The following is a 17,232-nucleotide window of genomic DNA, read 5'->3' on the forward strand; positions in this document are numbered from 1 at the left end:
CTCCTGTGACTGCAAGAAAATGAAATGAAATGCGAGGCTGGGATCATTACTTTGAAACTATACGCCCGTGCCACTGAGCCAAAGCCTGTTATATTGACATGGGTTTGTGTCACCCCAGCAGCAGAGATCATTCTCCATCTCCGCTTGCTCAGCTCCTCTCCTCCCGGGACAGCTGCTGGCACAGTATTCCGCAATGCTCTGCGAAGTTTAGCTACAGAAAAATTCCCAATGCCTTGCCCAGCAGGTTAAAGTTATAGGGCTGAACCACTGCAGAGCAAAAAGTACCCTGCTGACTGCTCCACCACGCCTGGAAGCTGCAGCAAAGCGCAAAGTGCCACTTACAGAGGAGCAAACAGCAAATACCCCAGGTTTCCTTCCCTGGGACAGACAGCCCAGCGGGGCATGTTGCTTCTTAAAGCTTCCAGTATTTAAAAGGCACTGAATTTGCACCTAACTGTCACACAGGATGCTCCTACTCTGTCTTTCCAGGCACCAGCTCTAAGGCAGGGAGACAACCCTGCCTGCCAGTGACTCCTGGGCTGAGGAGGTAGAGGGCAGAGCCCTGAACAACTACTGGCCACACAGCCCACAAACCATGCCTCTGTGTCCTTCATTTTATGTGAAAGTGGATACCAAAACCAACCCTGACACATTACGTGAGCACCCTACCTTAGCATGTACTGCAACCCCACCACATCAACAACCCCTCAGTCCACGTGGTTATAGCTCCTAGGGAAACAGAGGCAAAGAAATCTGATGCATCCACCCATCCTGTATCCCCTTCTAATGAGTCCAGGAGGAGGAAAGGAAAAAGACTGCCAAGAACTTGCAAACTCTCACCCTCTCCTCCCAGCACAATCCCCCGCTTGTTGGTTTTCCTTGGAAATGTGTTTTTCCTCAGCACTCGTTATTAAATAAGAAAGGGAGGACAGGTTCCTCTGCAGTGGGGCAGAGAGGGCTGCTCCTTTAAGGCCTCTCCTGGATGCCCTTTCCCTTTGAGACGAGTATCCTCGACTCCCTCTCTTTGATTTAAGAGTTCCTCTCCTGGCTCTGACAGTAAGGTATTTCTGTCCCACAGATTATAACTCACTCTGGGCTATTATTCAACTCCCAAGCCCTGGCCCTGCTGCATTTAGTCCAAACATAATATCCTTCATGCATATATTATCTGTCTCCCTATTATCTGGAATCATTTCGGAATTAAATTTCAGTCCTGCAATATTGGCTTGAAGAGCGGCTCGCTTTATGGGCTAGTCAAAGGTTAGAATACCAATCAAAATAACACTGCCGATGCAGAGAGACATTTTAATATTCCAAAACCCGGTAATTGTAAAAGGACATAATATTTTTTCCCTGATTACCCCAAAGGCAACACATGTTAACAAGGCGAGGGAGAGAGTGAAAGAAATTTCAGAGTTCAGACAGCTGCACGACAGATTTAAAGGAGAAGTCATGGATGGCTGCCACGCTCCAGCCCCCGGAGCGGGAGGGCTCCCCTGCCCTTGCTGGCAGCACCACGCTCCCCGGGACGCCGTCACCTCCGTCCCCAGCCTCGTGGCGCCGGTGCCACCCGCGCCGTCCCAAGTCAGGAGCCTTTGAGGCTGCTCTCACCGCAAGGAAACGGAGCTGGCAGAGCTACGCCGAGACGGACAGTCGGAGACTATCACGGCAGGAGAAACCGCCGCCATCGGCTGGCCTCACCTCTATAGGCCACGAGGCTGCCCCAAATCAACTCCTGTTTGAACCAGAGCTGATCTTTTTAGGAAAAAACCTCCTCTCCTGAGCTGGAGAATCCACCACAGCCCTCGGTAAGTTGTTCCAACGGTTAATTACCCTCACTGTAGAAATCTGCACCTGAATTACCTCGCTTTGGCTTCCAGGCACTGGAACTGCTTATGCTTTTGTCTACTAAACTGGAGGTACCTCTCGCCACATTTCAGCTCTCCCTTTAGATACTTAGGGACTACAGCCAAGGCTCCCTCACCCTTCTCCCCAATACTCTAAATGGTTCCCAGGGGCTTTACAGCATGGAGAGAGTTTCCGTGGGTCTTGTAGTTCTCATCCAGTCTTCAAGTTTCTAGAATCCTTTTCGATGACGAGATGGGACCCAGAATCCCGTACCAGTCAAACCAGTCCCAAAGAAAGAAATGATCCAGCCCCTTTGCTCCTACTCGCCATTGCCTGTTTATAAATCCAACAGCAGCTGCCTCCTGGATGCAGTATCTGCACACTTTATCGAAAATGATTTTCATGTTTTCTTTCAGGGCATTGATAAAAGTGTTAAATACAAGAGGTCTGAGAAATAGATCCCTGTGGGACCCCATGAGGAAGACATGCACTCCATGATGATTACCCATTTACAATTAAATGCTAGGAGCTGTCAGTTTGCTCGTTCTTAATCAATGTAATGTGTGCCATGTTGATTTTGTATCACTCTTGTTTCTTAATCAAAATGTCATAAGGTACCAAGTCAAATGCCTTCCAGAAGTATATTACATTGACATGGTTACCTTTATCAACCAAACATGTAGTCTCATAAAAAAAATATCAAGTTAGTTTGAAAAAGATCTAGTTTCCATAAATCCACATTGATTGGCATTATACTACCCTCTTTTCATTCTTTATTAATCAACTATGATATCTGGCTTTTCATTACTTTGCCTAGAATTAATGTCAAGCTGATAGGGCTATAATTACTTCATTGGTCATCCCATTTGCCCTTCTAAATTACTGGTACAACATTAGCTTTCTTCCAGTCCTCTAGAACTTCCCCATGTTCAAAGACTTATTAACAGTCCAGGACTTCTCAGCCAGCTCTTTAAAACTCCTGTAAACCAGATATGCAAAATGCCAACTGAAAGCTACCACTTAACTGTATCAGAAAATTGTGTTGTAACAGCAAACCTCTGGCTCAGCGATATGGCATCCTTTGCCTTTCTGTAAATACAGAGCAAAATATCTATTAAACATGGTCATTTTGCTGTTATAAGCAATTCTTCCATTTCCTTCCAACTATGAACCAATGCCATTGCACAGGCACTCTTCTTTCCTAATCTCCATGGAAAAGGCACTCTTGATCCCCTTAATCCTGCAATCATGCTTCTCCTTTTGTTTCCTTTCACATACTCTCCCATTCCAGCCTTTTGATAGAGACTTTCCAAAGCCAAGATCTCTGCAGCCAGGGACAAGGGGCCCAGGAAAGCACAGCTCCCACTGAAGGAAGGTGTGACAGGGCCTGACAGCACCCACCCATGCTGCAAGCCAGGAAAGTACAGAGCACCGTGGGCATATGAGCAGCTCTTCACAGTTAAGTGGCAACACCTATTCACGTGCTTGATGCTTTGGCTGTGAAGCACTCTGCCTGAGGAGTCGTCCTCCATCATTTCTAACCTTACTAGGCATTTTATATTCCCTATAGGCAGTAACCCAATGAACAGGCAATTGATAACAATCACAGTAAGTCCTTAAGAAGTTAGACCTCATGAAAGCAACTTCCAGGCATATGGGCCAAAACATAAACCGTTTTTCAGCTGCACCCATTTCAATGTTCTTTGTCCAAAGACACTTCAGCACCAAGTGCCTGAGAAGCATTCAGAGCTCCGCCTCCCACCCCGAAGGCAGAAGGAATTGTTAATTCAGAGGAGAGACAAAAAGCTGTTAACAAATCTTTGTTTGTTTAGGATGTGTTTATTTCTAGTTGCCAAATATTAACAAAAACATCCTATTACATGCTTCCTCTGTCAGATTTCACAATGTGAGTAGGTGACCTTAAAACATTTGTGCATGTGTATTAACAGTTTGCTTCCAACTACAAATACCTACAGATCAATAAAGGCTGGGCTTGGGAAAGGCCAGCTCTGCACACAGCTGTGGCACCATCAGCATGGTCCCCCCAAGGCGCCGTCAACTCTCATGACGCCCAGAGAAGGAGTGTTGTGTTCATCCACACACTTCATTCAACTCTTGCCTTTCATAAAAACTCTCCTGGACTTCAGGAGGATGTCAAACTAGGACCAATTTTCTGTCACTTGTAATGCAACCTCTATTATTGCATCTAAAGACATGCTGCCCTCTGTGAACAGAAATTGAAGATGGTCAAACATGCCAGTACAGCTCTCTTGAGAAAGGGGCAGCTCTGTGATGGTAGGAAGATTGTTGTGTTTTTGTATTTTTTTTTTTTTTTTAAAATCATTTGAAAAACAAGGAATAAAACTAACCCTTTGTGGTTACATGAAACACTTCTATGTTACCTTTTAACTGCATAACATCCAGAGAAGAAATGGAAGATCAGGACAGAGTGAGTATACAGTGTTAAAAATAGCTTTCACAACCCAGTCCTAGAGTCACAGAGCCCACAAGTGCCTTTGTGCTAGCTCTCTGACAAATTACGCTGCATTGGTAGAGACATAACTAAGCAAAAGTATGGCAGAGGTCTCAAGTCAAGAATAACAGAATGGAAAAGAACTGGAAACACTTATTTGCTCTTTCACACAATGCAAGACCTAGGCCCAAGAAATCTGACAGGAGGTTTAAAAGAAACAAAAGGACCTGCACACCTTCACACAACATATGCATAAACAGAGTATAATTAATGCATAATTAAATAGAAAAACTCATTGCTGCAGGATGCTGTAGAAACTGAAAGCATGAGCAGATTCATAAAAGGGCATACAAATTCCTGGTAGACAGCCGTGGTAAAAACAGTGGGTGCTAGACACAGTGGTCCAGGGGGAGCTGCCAGCTCACAGTCCTTGAAGAGAAAATTGGTGGGAATCAGAGAAAGCCAACTCAAACCATGCTCTCCTTGTTATATCTGCAAGCATCAACTACTGGCCTCTGGTCCTGTCCTTTCAGCTAGGATAGAGTTAATTTTCTTCCTAGTAGCTGGTAGTGTTGTCTTTTGGATTTAGTATGAGAATAATGTTGATAACACTGATGTTTTTAGCTGTTGCTCAGTAGTGTTTATAGTAAGTCAAGGATTTTTCAGCTTCTCATACTCTGCCGGCAAGAAAGCTGGAGAGGCACAAGAAGCTGGGAGGGGATACAGCCAGGACAGCTGACCCAAACTGGCCAAAAGAATGTTCCATACCACATGACATCATGCCCAGTATATCAGCTGGGGGTAGTTGGTCAGGAAGGGTGGATCGCTGCTCAGGAATTGACTGGGCATCAGTCACCAAGTGGTGAGAAATTACATTGTGCATCACTTGTTTTGTATATTATTGCCATTTTATTTTTTTTTTCCTTTTCTGTCCTATTAAACTGTCTTTAGCTTTACCCACAAGTTTTAGTTTTCTTTTCCCCGATTCTCTCCCCCATCCCACTGGGTGTGGGGCAGTGAGTGAGCGGCTGTGTGATGCTTAGTTGCTGGCTGGGGTTAAACCACGATAGTCACAACAGGCACAGAGAGGATCTGGGTTAGACCTTTGGTCTGGCCATCCTGACACCTTTGTTGTCCTTCTCATGTTTTTCTTGCACAGGCAGAGCGGAAGAAAATCTAGCTTCACCTGAAGCCCTCCTTCCACCTCCTCCCTCCATCAAACCACTCTTCCCTCTGTGATGTGCTCCCAAACCCGGCGGTGCTGGCACTCCTCCTGCCCGCCAGGTTTCCCATTCCCAGGCTCCCGGCCACCCTGTGATCGCAGGCACCGTGTCCTCAGCCTAACACAGCGCTGGCTCCATCCCCGCAGGGTGAGGATCCATCACGGGGCCGACCATGCCGCTAACTCAAGCGGGACCTGGAACGATAAACCACAGAGGCTTCCGAAAGAGCAAAGGGCGCACGAATGAGTTGATCCTTGTGTTAGAATAAGCACTAATGAATTTATTCAGGCTACCTGCGGATACTCTGGGGGCAGCAGCTTGGTTGTAGCTTGTTAGCTGCAGCAGCTTTCCTTTTCACATAAATCTTGACCCACAGCCTCCTGCTTTCTGCACGTATTTCTCCACTGGTGCCCCTCGCTCCTGGCATGAAGCGCTCTCTGCTATTTACATCCTGAGCATCCAGTTCCAACGACGTAGCACAGGTTCTGCACCTCAGTCCTAACCCACAGGGCCTCTGTGTACCGATGTGACAGGCACATAAGGAGAACTGGCAGATGGCTCTCTATCGAGATGGTTTAGGAGGATATCTGAAATGTTGCAGCATTTGAAGAAAGCCTCCTCTGCTTTCTGCCGCCCTCCCACAAGGCTGAGCTAATCGAAGTGAAGAACATGATAAACTCTCTGCCCCGAGTCAGCTCTACACTGACAGTTCACCAGAGATACAAGATCGCTCAGTGACATTAAAAATGTCAGTAAACACCGATCAGGCTTGACGGAAGGGATGCATTAGCAGGCTGGGGGGGCATAGGGCAAGGTAAAACTTCAGCAAATACGGTCAAGTGCACAGGCAGCTTTTCTCCTTTTGTCCTCCACAGGCGGCTTTTTCACAGATCCTGAAACACTGTGGCCAGCATCGCAGCAGTCAGGTGTGGAGCTCACCACCACCTGCACGGCCAGATCAATCCAAAAAGGTGTCCTAGGGCAACACAAGCACAGCAGCTAGCAGGGGCTGATCTCCATCTTCAGCTTGCCCGAGAGGCAAGTTGTGGATACTCTGAAAGAGGCCTGAAGGCAAAGGGTGCTCACCTCAACTGTTCCTGCAGCACAGAAGTGACAAGGGAAGGAGTTTATTTGTGAATGAACCCCAGGAAAGGCTGTCCCACCATCTCTGGAAGGAGGACTGCTGAGCTCTGGAGCATCCTGTGCTTTGGCAGAGGCAGCACAAACAAAGACCGTTTCTTCAGATGATACAAAATGGAGTCAAAGAGGAGCTGAAGCAGTGTGTGCACAGGCAGAGGGAATCTGGAACATACTTCATTGCCATCGCACTACACACAGGAATACAAACACATCTGCCCCATGCACACACTCTTCTGTACATAATCCCACTCTTTTGCACTGCCTTGTATTTGCAGCAGCAATTCCCAAACTCAGTTGAGTCCCCTTGGTATCACTGTGCACAAGCAGAGACCTGAAGGACAGACAGCAGATGCAGGTGGGGCCATCCTGCAGGAAACTGCTCTCAGTCACAAATGCCATTTACACTCACATGAACTATTTTCACAACATCTGAAACATCCAAGGGTCTGCATTATCCATGACCTAGAAATTAGCAGTTTCACACCACCCCCTCCCCAACACCTTTACTTCATAGATCAGGTCAGAAGCAGAGTCAGCCTAGTAGGTATTTCCAAGTCAGAAACACGCCAGAGGGAAGGGAAAAGGGGCCACCTGAGCTACGCAGGGAAGAGAAGGTGGGCTAGATAGCTGTCCAGCCTTATTTGTTTCGTATTGGGAGGTCACTCAAAAAGAGACTGAGGTCCCACTGGATCCTGCTGCTTGGCCAGAATTATTTAGCTAAGATAGAAATCCTCTTGTGAAAACACACAGGCAGTTCCCCCACAAGCACATCCAGAGAGCAGGGCGATGAGTGGCATGGAAAGATTCTCCCCCTGGTAAGAACAAGCCCCAGGGGAAGCAGCTCTTCAGCCACAGGATAGAAGAGGTCCCTGCTCTCCTCTTTAACCTGAGTCACTTCCCAGAAGGGCACAGGGACCCTGGAACCACCCTGTGTCACAGGGCATCAGAGTCAGAAAAACTACAGTTTAAGGAATTAGAGGGATTGAAGGAAGATGGAACACTTCTCACACGCATCCCCTCCCCGCATGATCTGAAGGAGATTGGAGCCTTACTTTGAGTAACTCACCTGCAGAGGGGAACAGGAAGACAAAGGCTCCAACCCACATGCCCCCATCCTACACAGTCAGCCTGCGACCCCTCCAGAGAGCTGGCAGGCGAGTTCTTTCCTCCTCCTCCTCCTGCCTTTAGCCCTGTGTTTGGTACTCCATGGATGCTCACCAGTCCTCAACTTAGTATCACAGTATTTGCTGAAGCCCAATACATGAACAGCCACTTGCCTGGATGTCCATGCTACAGTGAATCGCAGCTCCTAACATGCTAAACCCAGGAGCCTCAAACTGTGGGGAAGAGCCATAAATCAGCCATCTTTGGGCCCAGAGGAAGAACATGACTAGATCAACCTAGTCCTTAGCAAACATCATGGAATACAGGGATACATATATATTTTTTTTTAATATTATTCTGCAGCCATCAACCTGCTGGTTATACAGCTGCTATCCATTCACCGGAAGTTTAGTGAACTTCAAATGGCGATCATTAATGGTCACTGAACTGCAGAATGCCCCAATGTGCTTTCAGATTTCATTTACCAAGGACCAGCAATCAGCCAAAAGATTTGCTCTGACAGCAGGGAAATACAAGACCCTTTGACAAGTTCAGCTGGGAATGTGCTGCCAGCATCCCTTGTTAAGTTCATGTTCTACCCTATTTGACGGAACAGATCATGCAAATTGTCCTTCTGCGGCCGCTCAGCCTGTCACTCATGCTTCCATTTAAAACAATAAATAAATAAGAGAACAAAAGAAAAGCCCACAAGTACAGTGAACTGTTTACAAGCAAATTCCACTTACCGAAACCCCTAATTATCAGGAAAAGGAACAGAAACCCAAATAAAACATTAAATTGGATGGGGGAAGGGAATCTTACACATCCAAAGGTTTAACCAGGAGGACCATCCCACCTTCTTTTGGGCACAGACCCTAGTCTCCCCCCTCACCCTGCTACTGCTTGTAATCACACTTGTTCTTTTCTTCTCACTTTGATTTGTGGCTTATGGCATTGCCACATTTTTCTGTGCAGATGGATGCACAGCAGGCTGCTCTTTAACCACCCAGAGAAGGCGTGGAGCAACACAAGGCACCAGACAGTAAAGTCCAAGGTATTTTGCTTTGCAAAGTAACCACTGGTTTCTTAGGTGGATGTGCTGCTGACACAGCTCCCCTTCCCCATAGCACAAAGAGAAATATTGATTTATATTTGGGAAGATTTCCGCATGTTTATCCATCAGAATTTGATCTGAAGGGAACCAGGCTTCTAGGAGCCTTACATGGCTGCAAAACAAAACAGAGTCAGCAACACTGGGGCCAACAAAACCTTCACTGAAGATGGGCCTCACAGTGTCCCACTATTTTGCAGAGACACCGCACTGTGCCTGCCACAATGGGATTCTCCCCAGCTGCAGAACACATCCCATCAAGTACAGTAAGACTCTATTAGAGGAGATACAATAGGGAGCCGGAGGACTCGCTCAGCCCAGCTACTGAGAAAATAACTCATTTCAATGCAAAACAGCAGTAGTTATTAGGCACCTCCTTAAAGAGGAAAGGAGAAGGACAAGGGGAGGGGGGAGAGAAGGAGATGGGGACCATGGCAGTTTGCACAAAAGTACCTTTTTCAGATTAATCCACTGTTTGAAGTAATCAGCAACCGGCAGCCCTAAGTACTGGCATTGTCCTGGTAACCTGTAAGAGAGAAGAGAGAGCACGTTTGATTCAATCAGTGTCCTGACAACACAAACTCTGTTTTCTTAAGTGCATTTTGTTGAGATGGAAGAGACCCTCAAGCCTGCTGTAACATGCTGCACATCAGAAGGACCGCATCTCTTGGCAAAAAAAAAAAATCTCACAAGAGCACAGCTTGGCTGAAGACTTACATATGTCCAGCCACATCTTGGCGGCTGACACCTTTCAGACTGAACATTTTGAACAGGAGCTGTGTGCAAGCACAGCATGCAGCTCTTCTGCCACAGTGCCTAACACACACACACACAACTGGAGCACCCGGGCTGTCCTTAGCTAAGTGAACCGTAAATTCCTGCAAAACCATCCTGCTCAGCCAGTGGCTTACCGGGCAGACAGAAGGACTGACAATTCACCTGTCATGCCCTGGTGCTTTTCCATTTGGCCTTTATGCTTAAAACACTGAATGAGACATGAAGGAGGGAAGGAGGCACCAATGCACTCATTTTTTGGGTAGTAATGCTGCAGGACATACATTTTAGGGCTAAGAAAGTGGAGGCTGTTTTCCAAGCAGGTGCTTAGAAGAAGAGAGCAGTCACAATTCTGAAGATGCAAGGGGCTGCACACTGTCTCACGACTGGTTTGAGCACCAGCAGCCAGAGCTGCGAGCACACGTATTTAACCTCTCCCTTTCCACAGCGAGCTGCTGGAATAGGGCTCACAAAACAAAACAGCACCAGGTGAGGGAGGTGGACTGTCTGAAGGGACAGCAGGACCCCAGGATTTGGAAAGCTGTTTCTCCCACACTGTGGCAACCACAGTGTTTGCAGGGGAGCTATGATGTGCCCCTCAGATGGGGAAGGCTGAGTCACAAAGCCGTGCGGCTCCAGCCGAGCCTGTGCAGGGAGATGAGTTATGTGAGTTTTCCCCGGCCGGTTTGATCTGATCAAGAGTAATTGATGGATCTTGTTCATTCACGTACTGCTGAGCATGCCTGGGGCACTGGTCACAGGATCTTTAACTGAAGGAAAGGAACATCCCAAATAAATATGTCAACTAAATAAATGACTAAATTAGAACAGTTTGTGCATGTTAAAAGTCACAACCCCAGAAATCAGCTTTTGCAAACGGGGGGGGGAGGGGAATCTCACAACTTCCTCAGGCACCGGGGGGCTGTCGGGGGAGGTTGTAGGGGAGGAGGGAAGAGCTGTGAGCGCCAGCATTACCTGATCAAACATCCCAAAACAGACCATGTCCAGGGCAAAGTCTTCTCCCACTCTCCATAGAGAAAAGAGTGAATAATCCAGACTGCACTTTAGACTCAATACCGAAGTTCAGGAACAAGCTCTGGTCAGATGTGGACACAAGCTAGATACACCACCTTGGGCCGGGTGAGCCATCAGCACTCCATGCAGTATCTGAGTGCTCAGTCCAGCTCCAAACCCTTTGGTGAACAGGGTAGCATCTCTTCAGACCCACAAGCAGTTTCCCAAGTAAGGAGATGAAGGAGGGACATGGATAATCCCCTTACAGATAACGTGAGACTCAGTGCAGTACCAGAGTGGTTTGGTCTCAGCGCTGCCTCCCTTTCTATAGGAAAAAAGGGAAGGAAGCTGGCAAACTTATCCAGGGGAATCTCCTGGGAATTTGTGGCCAATGGAGCCAGCATACATTGGGCCCCAACAGTGTACAGGCTTTGAGAGGCCTGCTTAGGCGAAGGGACAGACTCCCTGTGCCAAAACCAAATGCCTGGTCCTGAAGAGATGCAAGTGTCATCATTTGGAAGCAATAATTTAAGTCATACAAACACATTTGAATAAGGAGGTCCAGAGGAATCTCTTTGAAAGCAGGAAGCCTGGGAAAAGAACAAGCTTGCAAGCAGCAGGGCTGCAACGATTTGCAGGGTAAGCAATGTGACTTGACAGCACGGTCTCATCTCTGGGCACAGCTCATCTGATGCTAGCACCATCGCGCGGAAATAAACCACCTGGAGTCACTCCTTGCAATTGCATAGCCATCACATAAATAGCAGCCTGGTTCGTGCATTTTACAGCCATTACACATATGTCCATGACATCCCATAGTTGAACAGACCCCACCAGCCCCAACCAGCATGCTAAGAATGCTCTTTCTCCTGGAAAGCTGCTTTCTACTGGTACCCAAATCAAAAAAGATTACAAGAACATCTAAAACAAATGACTGTTCTAAATACAGACACGTGATCAGCTCAACCTCTCTTAGACTGCTTGCATTTACCTAAAGAAGATGATGACAGTTGTCAGCAAAAGGCATGTTACTAAAAGCTGAGTTTTTCCTCCTGACCCAAAAGGTTTTCATTAATACAGGTGTCAGCCTAGCTCCAGTTAGAGGAATAATTATCAAGTCACCTAATATTTGGATAGTGCCCAGAAGAAGCGAGTACAGCATTGTTCTTGTTAGCCACAGGAATTGACAGCTAACCACCTAGTGCAATGAATGACATCTAAAGCATTTCCATCCCTGTGGGACCAAAAGGCCCAGCAAACTGGACAGTCTGGTTCTGCTTCCACCCTGAGACTGATGGCAGTATGCCCTGGGCGCTGGACAGTGGATCTTTAATTGGAGAAAATAAATGTTCCAAATAAATATGTCAACTAAATAAATGATGCATTTTTGCAAACTAGTAACAACCCCAGAAACTGCCTGTGAAGCTGTGTGACCTAAGGACATTCCCCCTCCCCCTCCGTGCTTGTGCTCCCCTTATTTCACATTAGCACCAGAGAGACTTCACCAAGTTTTTCAAGCACTAGAAGATCCACGCTCAGGCTATAACTTGGGCAGCCTGCCAGCAACATGGACCAAAGCAACAGTCTACTCCCCGAGCTGGAAGATGCAGACGTGGTGGCTCCAGGCCGACAGGGATACAGCCACTCAACACATCTGCCTTTAGTGAAGGATTGCTGTATGGGGCTGGGTATGCAGCACTCCGGGCACAGGGAGCCAGGGGCTCTCACTGCACAGAAATCAGGTCCCCAGGTAGCTATGGGAAGGAAAACACCGTGCAATGTCTTTTCCCCAGCTTCAAGCCCGTCACCTGCAGTGGCTCCCCCCACTTCTCAGCCTGGTGACCAGGCAGAAGTTTCTCCGGCATCTTCTCCAGGTTGGAGTGAACAAACCACATTTGTGGCTCTGCTGGGGAACAGAAGTGCCAGGGCCTCTAGGAAGTTTTCTCCATTTATCAGGGCCACCATTCACTTGTGCAGCTCATTTGATAGACATGCTCTTATGTTCAGCATGGCTTCTTGCTCTTGCAAGAGTCAACCTTGCTCACTGGAGGCAGCTTTGCTTGAGCAAAACGCTCAGGATTTGGCCCTCCCTCAGGTAAGGGAGGCACATTTCACTGCATTCAACATCTCCTGATCTTTCCAGCTTTTGAACGAGGTTTTGCTGCATCTCCAAACACTGAAGCTCTCACTCCTTGGGAAGGAAGCTGGCTCTCAAAACGACATTAGCCAAAAGCCATGGCTTCAGGTATGACTGCACTTGATAGACAGAAACTTGAAAATGTCTGTGGGATTTTCTAGGCTACCAATGCAGCTCTGGTAAAGTCTGTCCTCCCACCAGCAGAGATGGGAGCACACAACCTCTGCCCACTCCCAAAATGCAGGTGCCCTTTGGGCAGAAGAGCAAGTGACATCAGGCAGCATGCTCTCCTCCACCAGTCAAGCAAGTCCAAGTCTTCCCTAGACTGTGGTCAGCAGTGGCAGCTCTGCACCATTTCCAGAAAGCTTTTACCACCCCAGGCTCTAATCTCCATCCAGTCCCGCTCCTCCACTCTGCAGGGTAAATGGTGCCTGGAGATGAATGGGATGCAAATACGAGGCGAGGTGACATGGCTGCATTTCTCCCGTTGAAGCCAGCTCTCTCCAAGGCGGCAAGAAGCGCACAGCTTGGCGGTGATAAACGGCCTTGCTTTAGTTATCACTTTCCTTAAGTTAAGGAGAGCAGCCTAGTGATGGATGGGCTGGAATTCGGTTATCAGGGAAGGCTGTCAGCCAGAGTTGCCTATCTCCACACACATTTAGCAGGGCGTCATTATGCGATGGCATGGAGTTAAAATATGACCAAGGGTATTGAAAGAAAAAGAACAGGATTAAAAAAAAAAAAAAAAAGGCAAATTGAGCAACAATAAAGGAGCATGAGGCAAGAACGTTATCATACTAGTGACACCTTTTATCTCGGTCTGGTTAGCTAGAGCAGGGCACAAATTGGTCCTTCCTCCACTATTGTATCCTCTTGTACAAACAGAGGCAGATAAAATGTGTCACCAGTGCGATAGCATATCAATTTAACCCTAATTATCTAGGGGGTCAAACTAAGAAATAGGGGTTTCTCATTTCAACAGGTTCCTCCGTCTCTGCTCAGAGCCACCACATTAATATGGAAGGGGGAGGGGCAGCCGTAATTGATTTCCGTCACTCAGGTGGTCCTGGCGTATAAAAAATTAATGCTTGATTCTCCCAACTAATCAGAGCTGGTTAACGTCCATCTGCTTCTGGGTTCAGGATGTCAGGAGACAAAGAAATTGGGCCACTTTCTACACACTGGGTGTATTGATATTGAGCCAGTTAAAAGAACAAGTCCCTCTATGGGAAAGATAAAGGGACATTAAATCTTGGTTTTTATAGACCCGGTCTCAGCCTTCCAAAAAATCCATGCCCTGGAGACCTTGTGCTGTAAAAGATGCAAAAACATTTTAATCGTGTCCCGGCCAACCCCACTGCACCAGGCTGCAAAGGAGAGGGCAGGCAAGCTCCTGCCCTGGAAATCCTTTGCTGAAGGAGGGCTAGAAAGCCTGAAGGAAGCTGCTTGGATGCTGCAGCACACAACAGCAACATGGTAACAGCCAAAGAGAGGAGCTGTCAAACCATCTCAGCCTTGTACTGTAGCTCAAAGCAAGGCTGGTCAAGGTGTCACTCTGGACCATGTGGCACAGAGGTGCTGCTCTGTCCTGATGTAGGGTGGGATGTCTGCTGGGCCAAGAGGAAAGCTTGAGTGCCTCCTCCTAACAGAGAAAGCTAGTGAGGGAATAACACCCCGTACTAAGGCACCTGAGATGTTTTAGCAGAGAAGCAGCACCATGATAGGCAAAGCCATGTCTGGCTGCACTGAACCTCACGTGAGCTGGAGCCAAGCTGGGAATTTAAAGCAGCTTAAGTAAAACCACATCTTCCCAAAAAGGCAGTCTTAGATTTATCAAACTTGGTTAAAACAGTAAGACCCAGCCAGCAGGGTTGAATGGCCAAGGGACACAAAGGGGTGAGACCCTGTTCCAAAGCACTGAGGCTGCAGGAGCATCCCACAGATGCCAGGCCAGGAGGGCTCCGACAGCACGATGCCATGGCACCCACATATGAGCAGAGGATCCCTGGCACACAGCACAGCCCAAGCCATGCCACAGTCTGTGGAAACTGAATTATGCTGACACATACCTCTAAAAAATGCCCCCAAACCCCAACTCCCCCATCCCAATAATTCAAGTTAGACTGGAGAAGCTTTCCTGTGTAATCCAAAGCTATGGCAGGGAGATGTCTCCTTCCCAGCACTGGAGTCACTGTGCCACTCAGTGTAAAGAGGCAAGAGCTGAGCCAGTCTCTCCTCATGCTTCTGTCCAAAGTGAAGGATAGAGGGATGAACCCCTTGACAGACCTCTGGCATCCCACTCACATGCTCCTCAGCCCTACAGACCTGCCAGGGGGCCAGAGGAGCCCACCTGCCCTTGCTTCCTGCTGGATGAGCCCTTGCTGGGTGACTGCACCCTGTTCTCACCAAACACACTCACCACATCATCCCCCTCTGCCCCCCAACTGTGCAGGACAAACCACCCCAGCACGGCTGTAATTAAAATTCACAAGCAGTAGCTGTGGAAAGACAATACATTTGGAGAGGGTCTGAAAAGCCCTGGGCTTTCACGGAAACCCTCAGACAGGTCCCATCTCCCCCCCTCTTTGCTTTCCTTTCACCCTCTCAGTTCTCTCAACCACCCCCAAACTTGTCACAGTGCAACAAGCCTACAAGCCACACATCAGCTTTAAATATCAGCATGCATGAAGCAGGGACATGAGAGCAGGGAAGTGGGAACAGACAGAGCAAGCCTCCATCGCCTGTCAGGAAACACTAATGAATTTCAACACCAGCAGCCATTGCCTCAGACGGGCTGGCGAGAGGAGGAGACGGAGTTACAGTGAGGAGCCTTTGGAGGAGCAGCCTGCCTTTTTTCAAAGCCCCCTCTGTTAATAAATGTCATTGCCGAGCGGGCTGCAGCAGTCCTCGAGCTGGGATGGGGTAGGGTGGCGGACAGGCAACTGACAGCGCTCAGGATGCTGGGGCAGTGCAGCCTTTTCTTCTGCTGCATCCCCAGACAGGAGCCAGGAAAAAGAAGCAGACAGGACATCACTGTTGGAATGAAGCTGTCTTCCGTTAAGGTCCCAGTAGCCAAATAACAACCTCCACACGGAGCCAGCCGTGAGTGTAACCCCAGCACCGCCCAGTCCCATTCACCGGGATGGATGGAGGCTCTATGGGGACCGGTCCTTGGGATGGGCAGAGGGATGCAGAGACATCCAGACACACTGCTTGTGTGCCCAAAAGCAGCAAAGGGTTACAGAGCAGCCTGTCCCTTTGCTAACAAACGCATTCCTGAGGCAGAGCAGGAAGAAGCATCCAGCACAGGGCACCGCACCGCAACCGCACCGATGCACAACATGAAGGTCAATGCAAGTCTTCTTTACAAATGTCAACCTGTCATCTCTGGATATTAATGAGGGCTGACCAGCAGCTAAAATGCATCCATGCTCCATTAGTAATAAGAGAGACACGATGCAGGAGAAGAGCACACACCACAGCATGTGGAGGCACCAGTGGGTCTGCAGGGCCCGGGGAGGTGTGGTGATGCACAAGATAACTAGGACCACTCCAGCTGCCTAGGAAGGAAAACAGTTGCCACACAAACCCCTTCACTGGAGTGTGTGTTAGCTTTTTCCATCAATCTTTAATTGAATTAGTGTAATGAGGCCAAAAAACCCAAGCTAAGCAGCGAGGCTAATACCTGGCACTTTCAGATCTTCCTTTCTTTTTCTGTGATGTCCATTCTGGACAGTGCTGCTTTCTCTCTCTACCAGGCATATTCCTGCATAGGAAGCTTAAAAGGCAAGCTGCAAGCTTTAACACTTGGGACTCACAGCAGCACTGGCTGAAATGCCTGAACACCCATCACACACTAACAGCTGGATCCCTCTTCTCTAAATTTTTGCTGGGTACTAAGAAATATGAGAGAACCTCAACATCGATGCTTCCCAAGCGGCTAGCTGGTGAATAGAAAGGGCTGTTACCTCAGACTGCAACCAGAGCAATGTATACACTAGGAAAATAATTCTGCCACAAAAAGCACACAGGGCAAGCGGCTCGTCGTGACTTGCTCGTCCTGCAAAGCACTGTGTGCCTTCCACTGCCATCAACCATAATGAAACATGAAGGCATTTAACACCATGTGAGATCTGGCCCTTTTATGGGTATCTGTCTGTGCGTCCGCTAGATGCTGGCAGAGATGCTATCACAACATTAAAAGCAAGGCTGTAACACAGCAGGTATTCAGCCTCCAACAGAAGATGTTCATCAACAATTGTACACACATGATGCTACAATAAATCTACGTGCTACTGCTTAGCAGCTTCTCTTAAAAAAGATTCATAGCTCTATTTACTGGGCCTGATTCTGCTGCTATGCATGGAGGAGTAAATCTGGAGTAACTCTACCTGGAGTTAGTAAGTAG

The 17,232-nt window shown here is 47.9% G+C and overlaps 1 protein-coding gene across 4 annotated transcripts in view; it reads right to left on the reverse strand.

The window, feature by feature from the left end:
• ERI3 (ERI1 exoribonuclease family member 3) overlaps positions 1-17,232 on the reverse strand; it is a 134,953-nt gene that overhangs the window by 71,675 nt on the left and 46,046 nt on the right. For all 4 annotated transcript variants that reach the window (XM_042803340.1, XM_042803350.1, XM_042803346.1 and 1 more), the window contains exon 6: positions 9,353-9,425. In XM_042803340.1, coding sequence (XP_042659274.1) covers positions 9,353-9,425 — 73 coding nt within the window. The remainder of the gene's footprint in view (positions 1-9,352; positions 9,426-17,232) is intronic.

The sequence above is a fragment of the Tyto alba genome, unplaced genomic scaffold, assembly GCF_018691265.1.
Source record: "Tyto alba isolate M040663 unplaced genomic scaffold, T.alba_DEE_v4.0 Super-Scaffold_1000006, whole genome shotgun sequence".
Taxonomy (NCBI): Eukaryota; Metazoa; Chordata; class Aves; order Strigiformes; family Tytonidae; genus Tyto; species Tyto alba.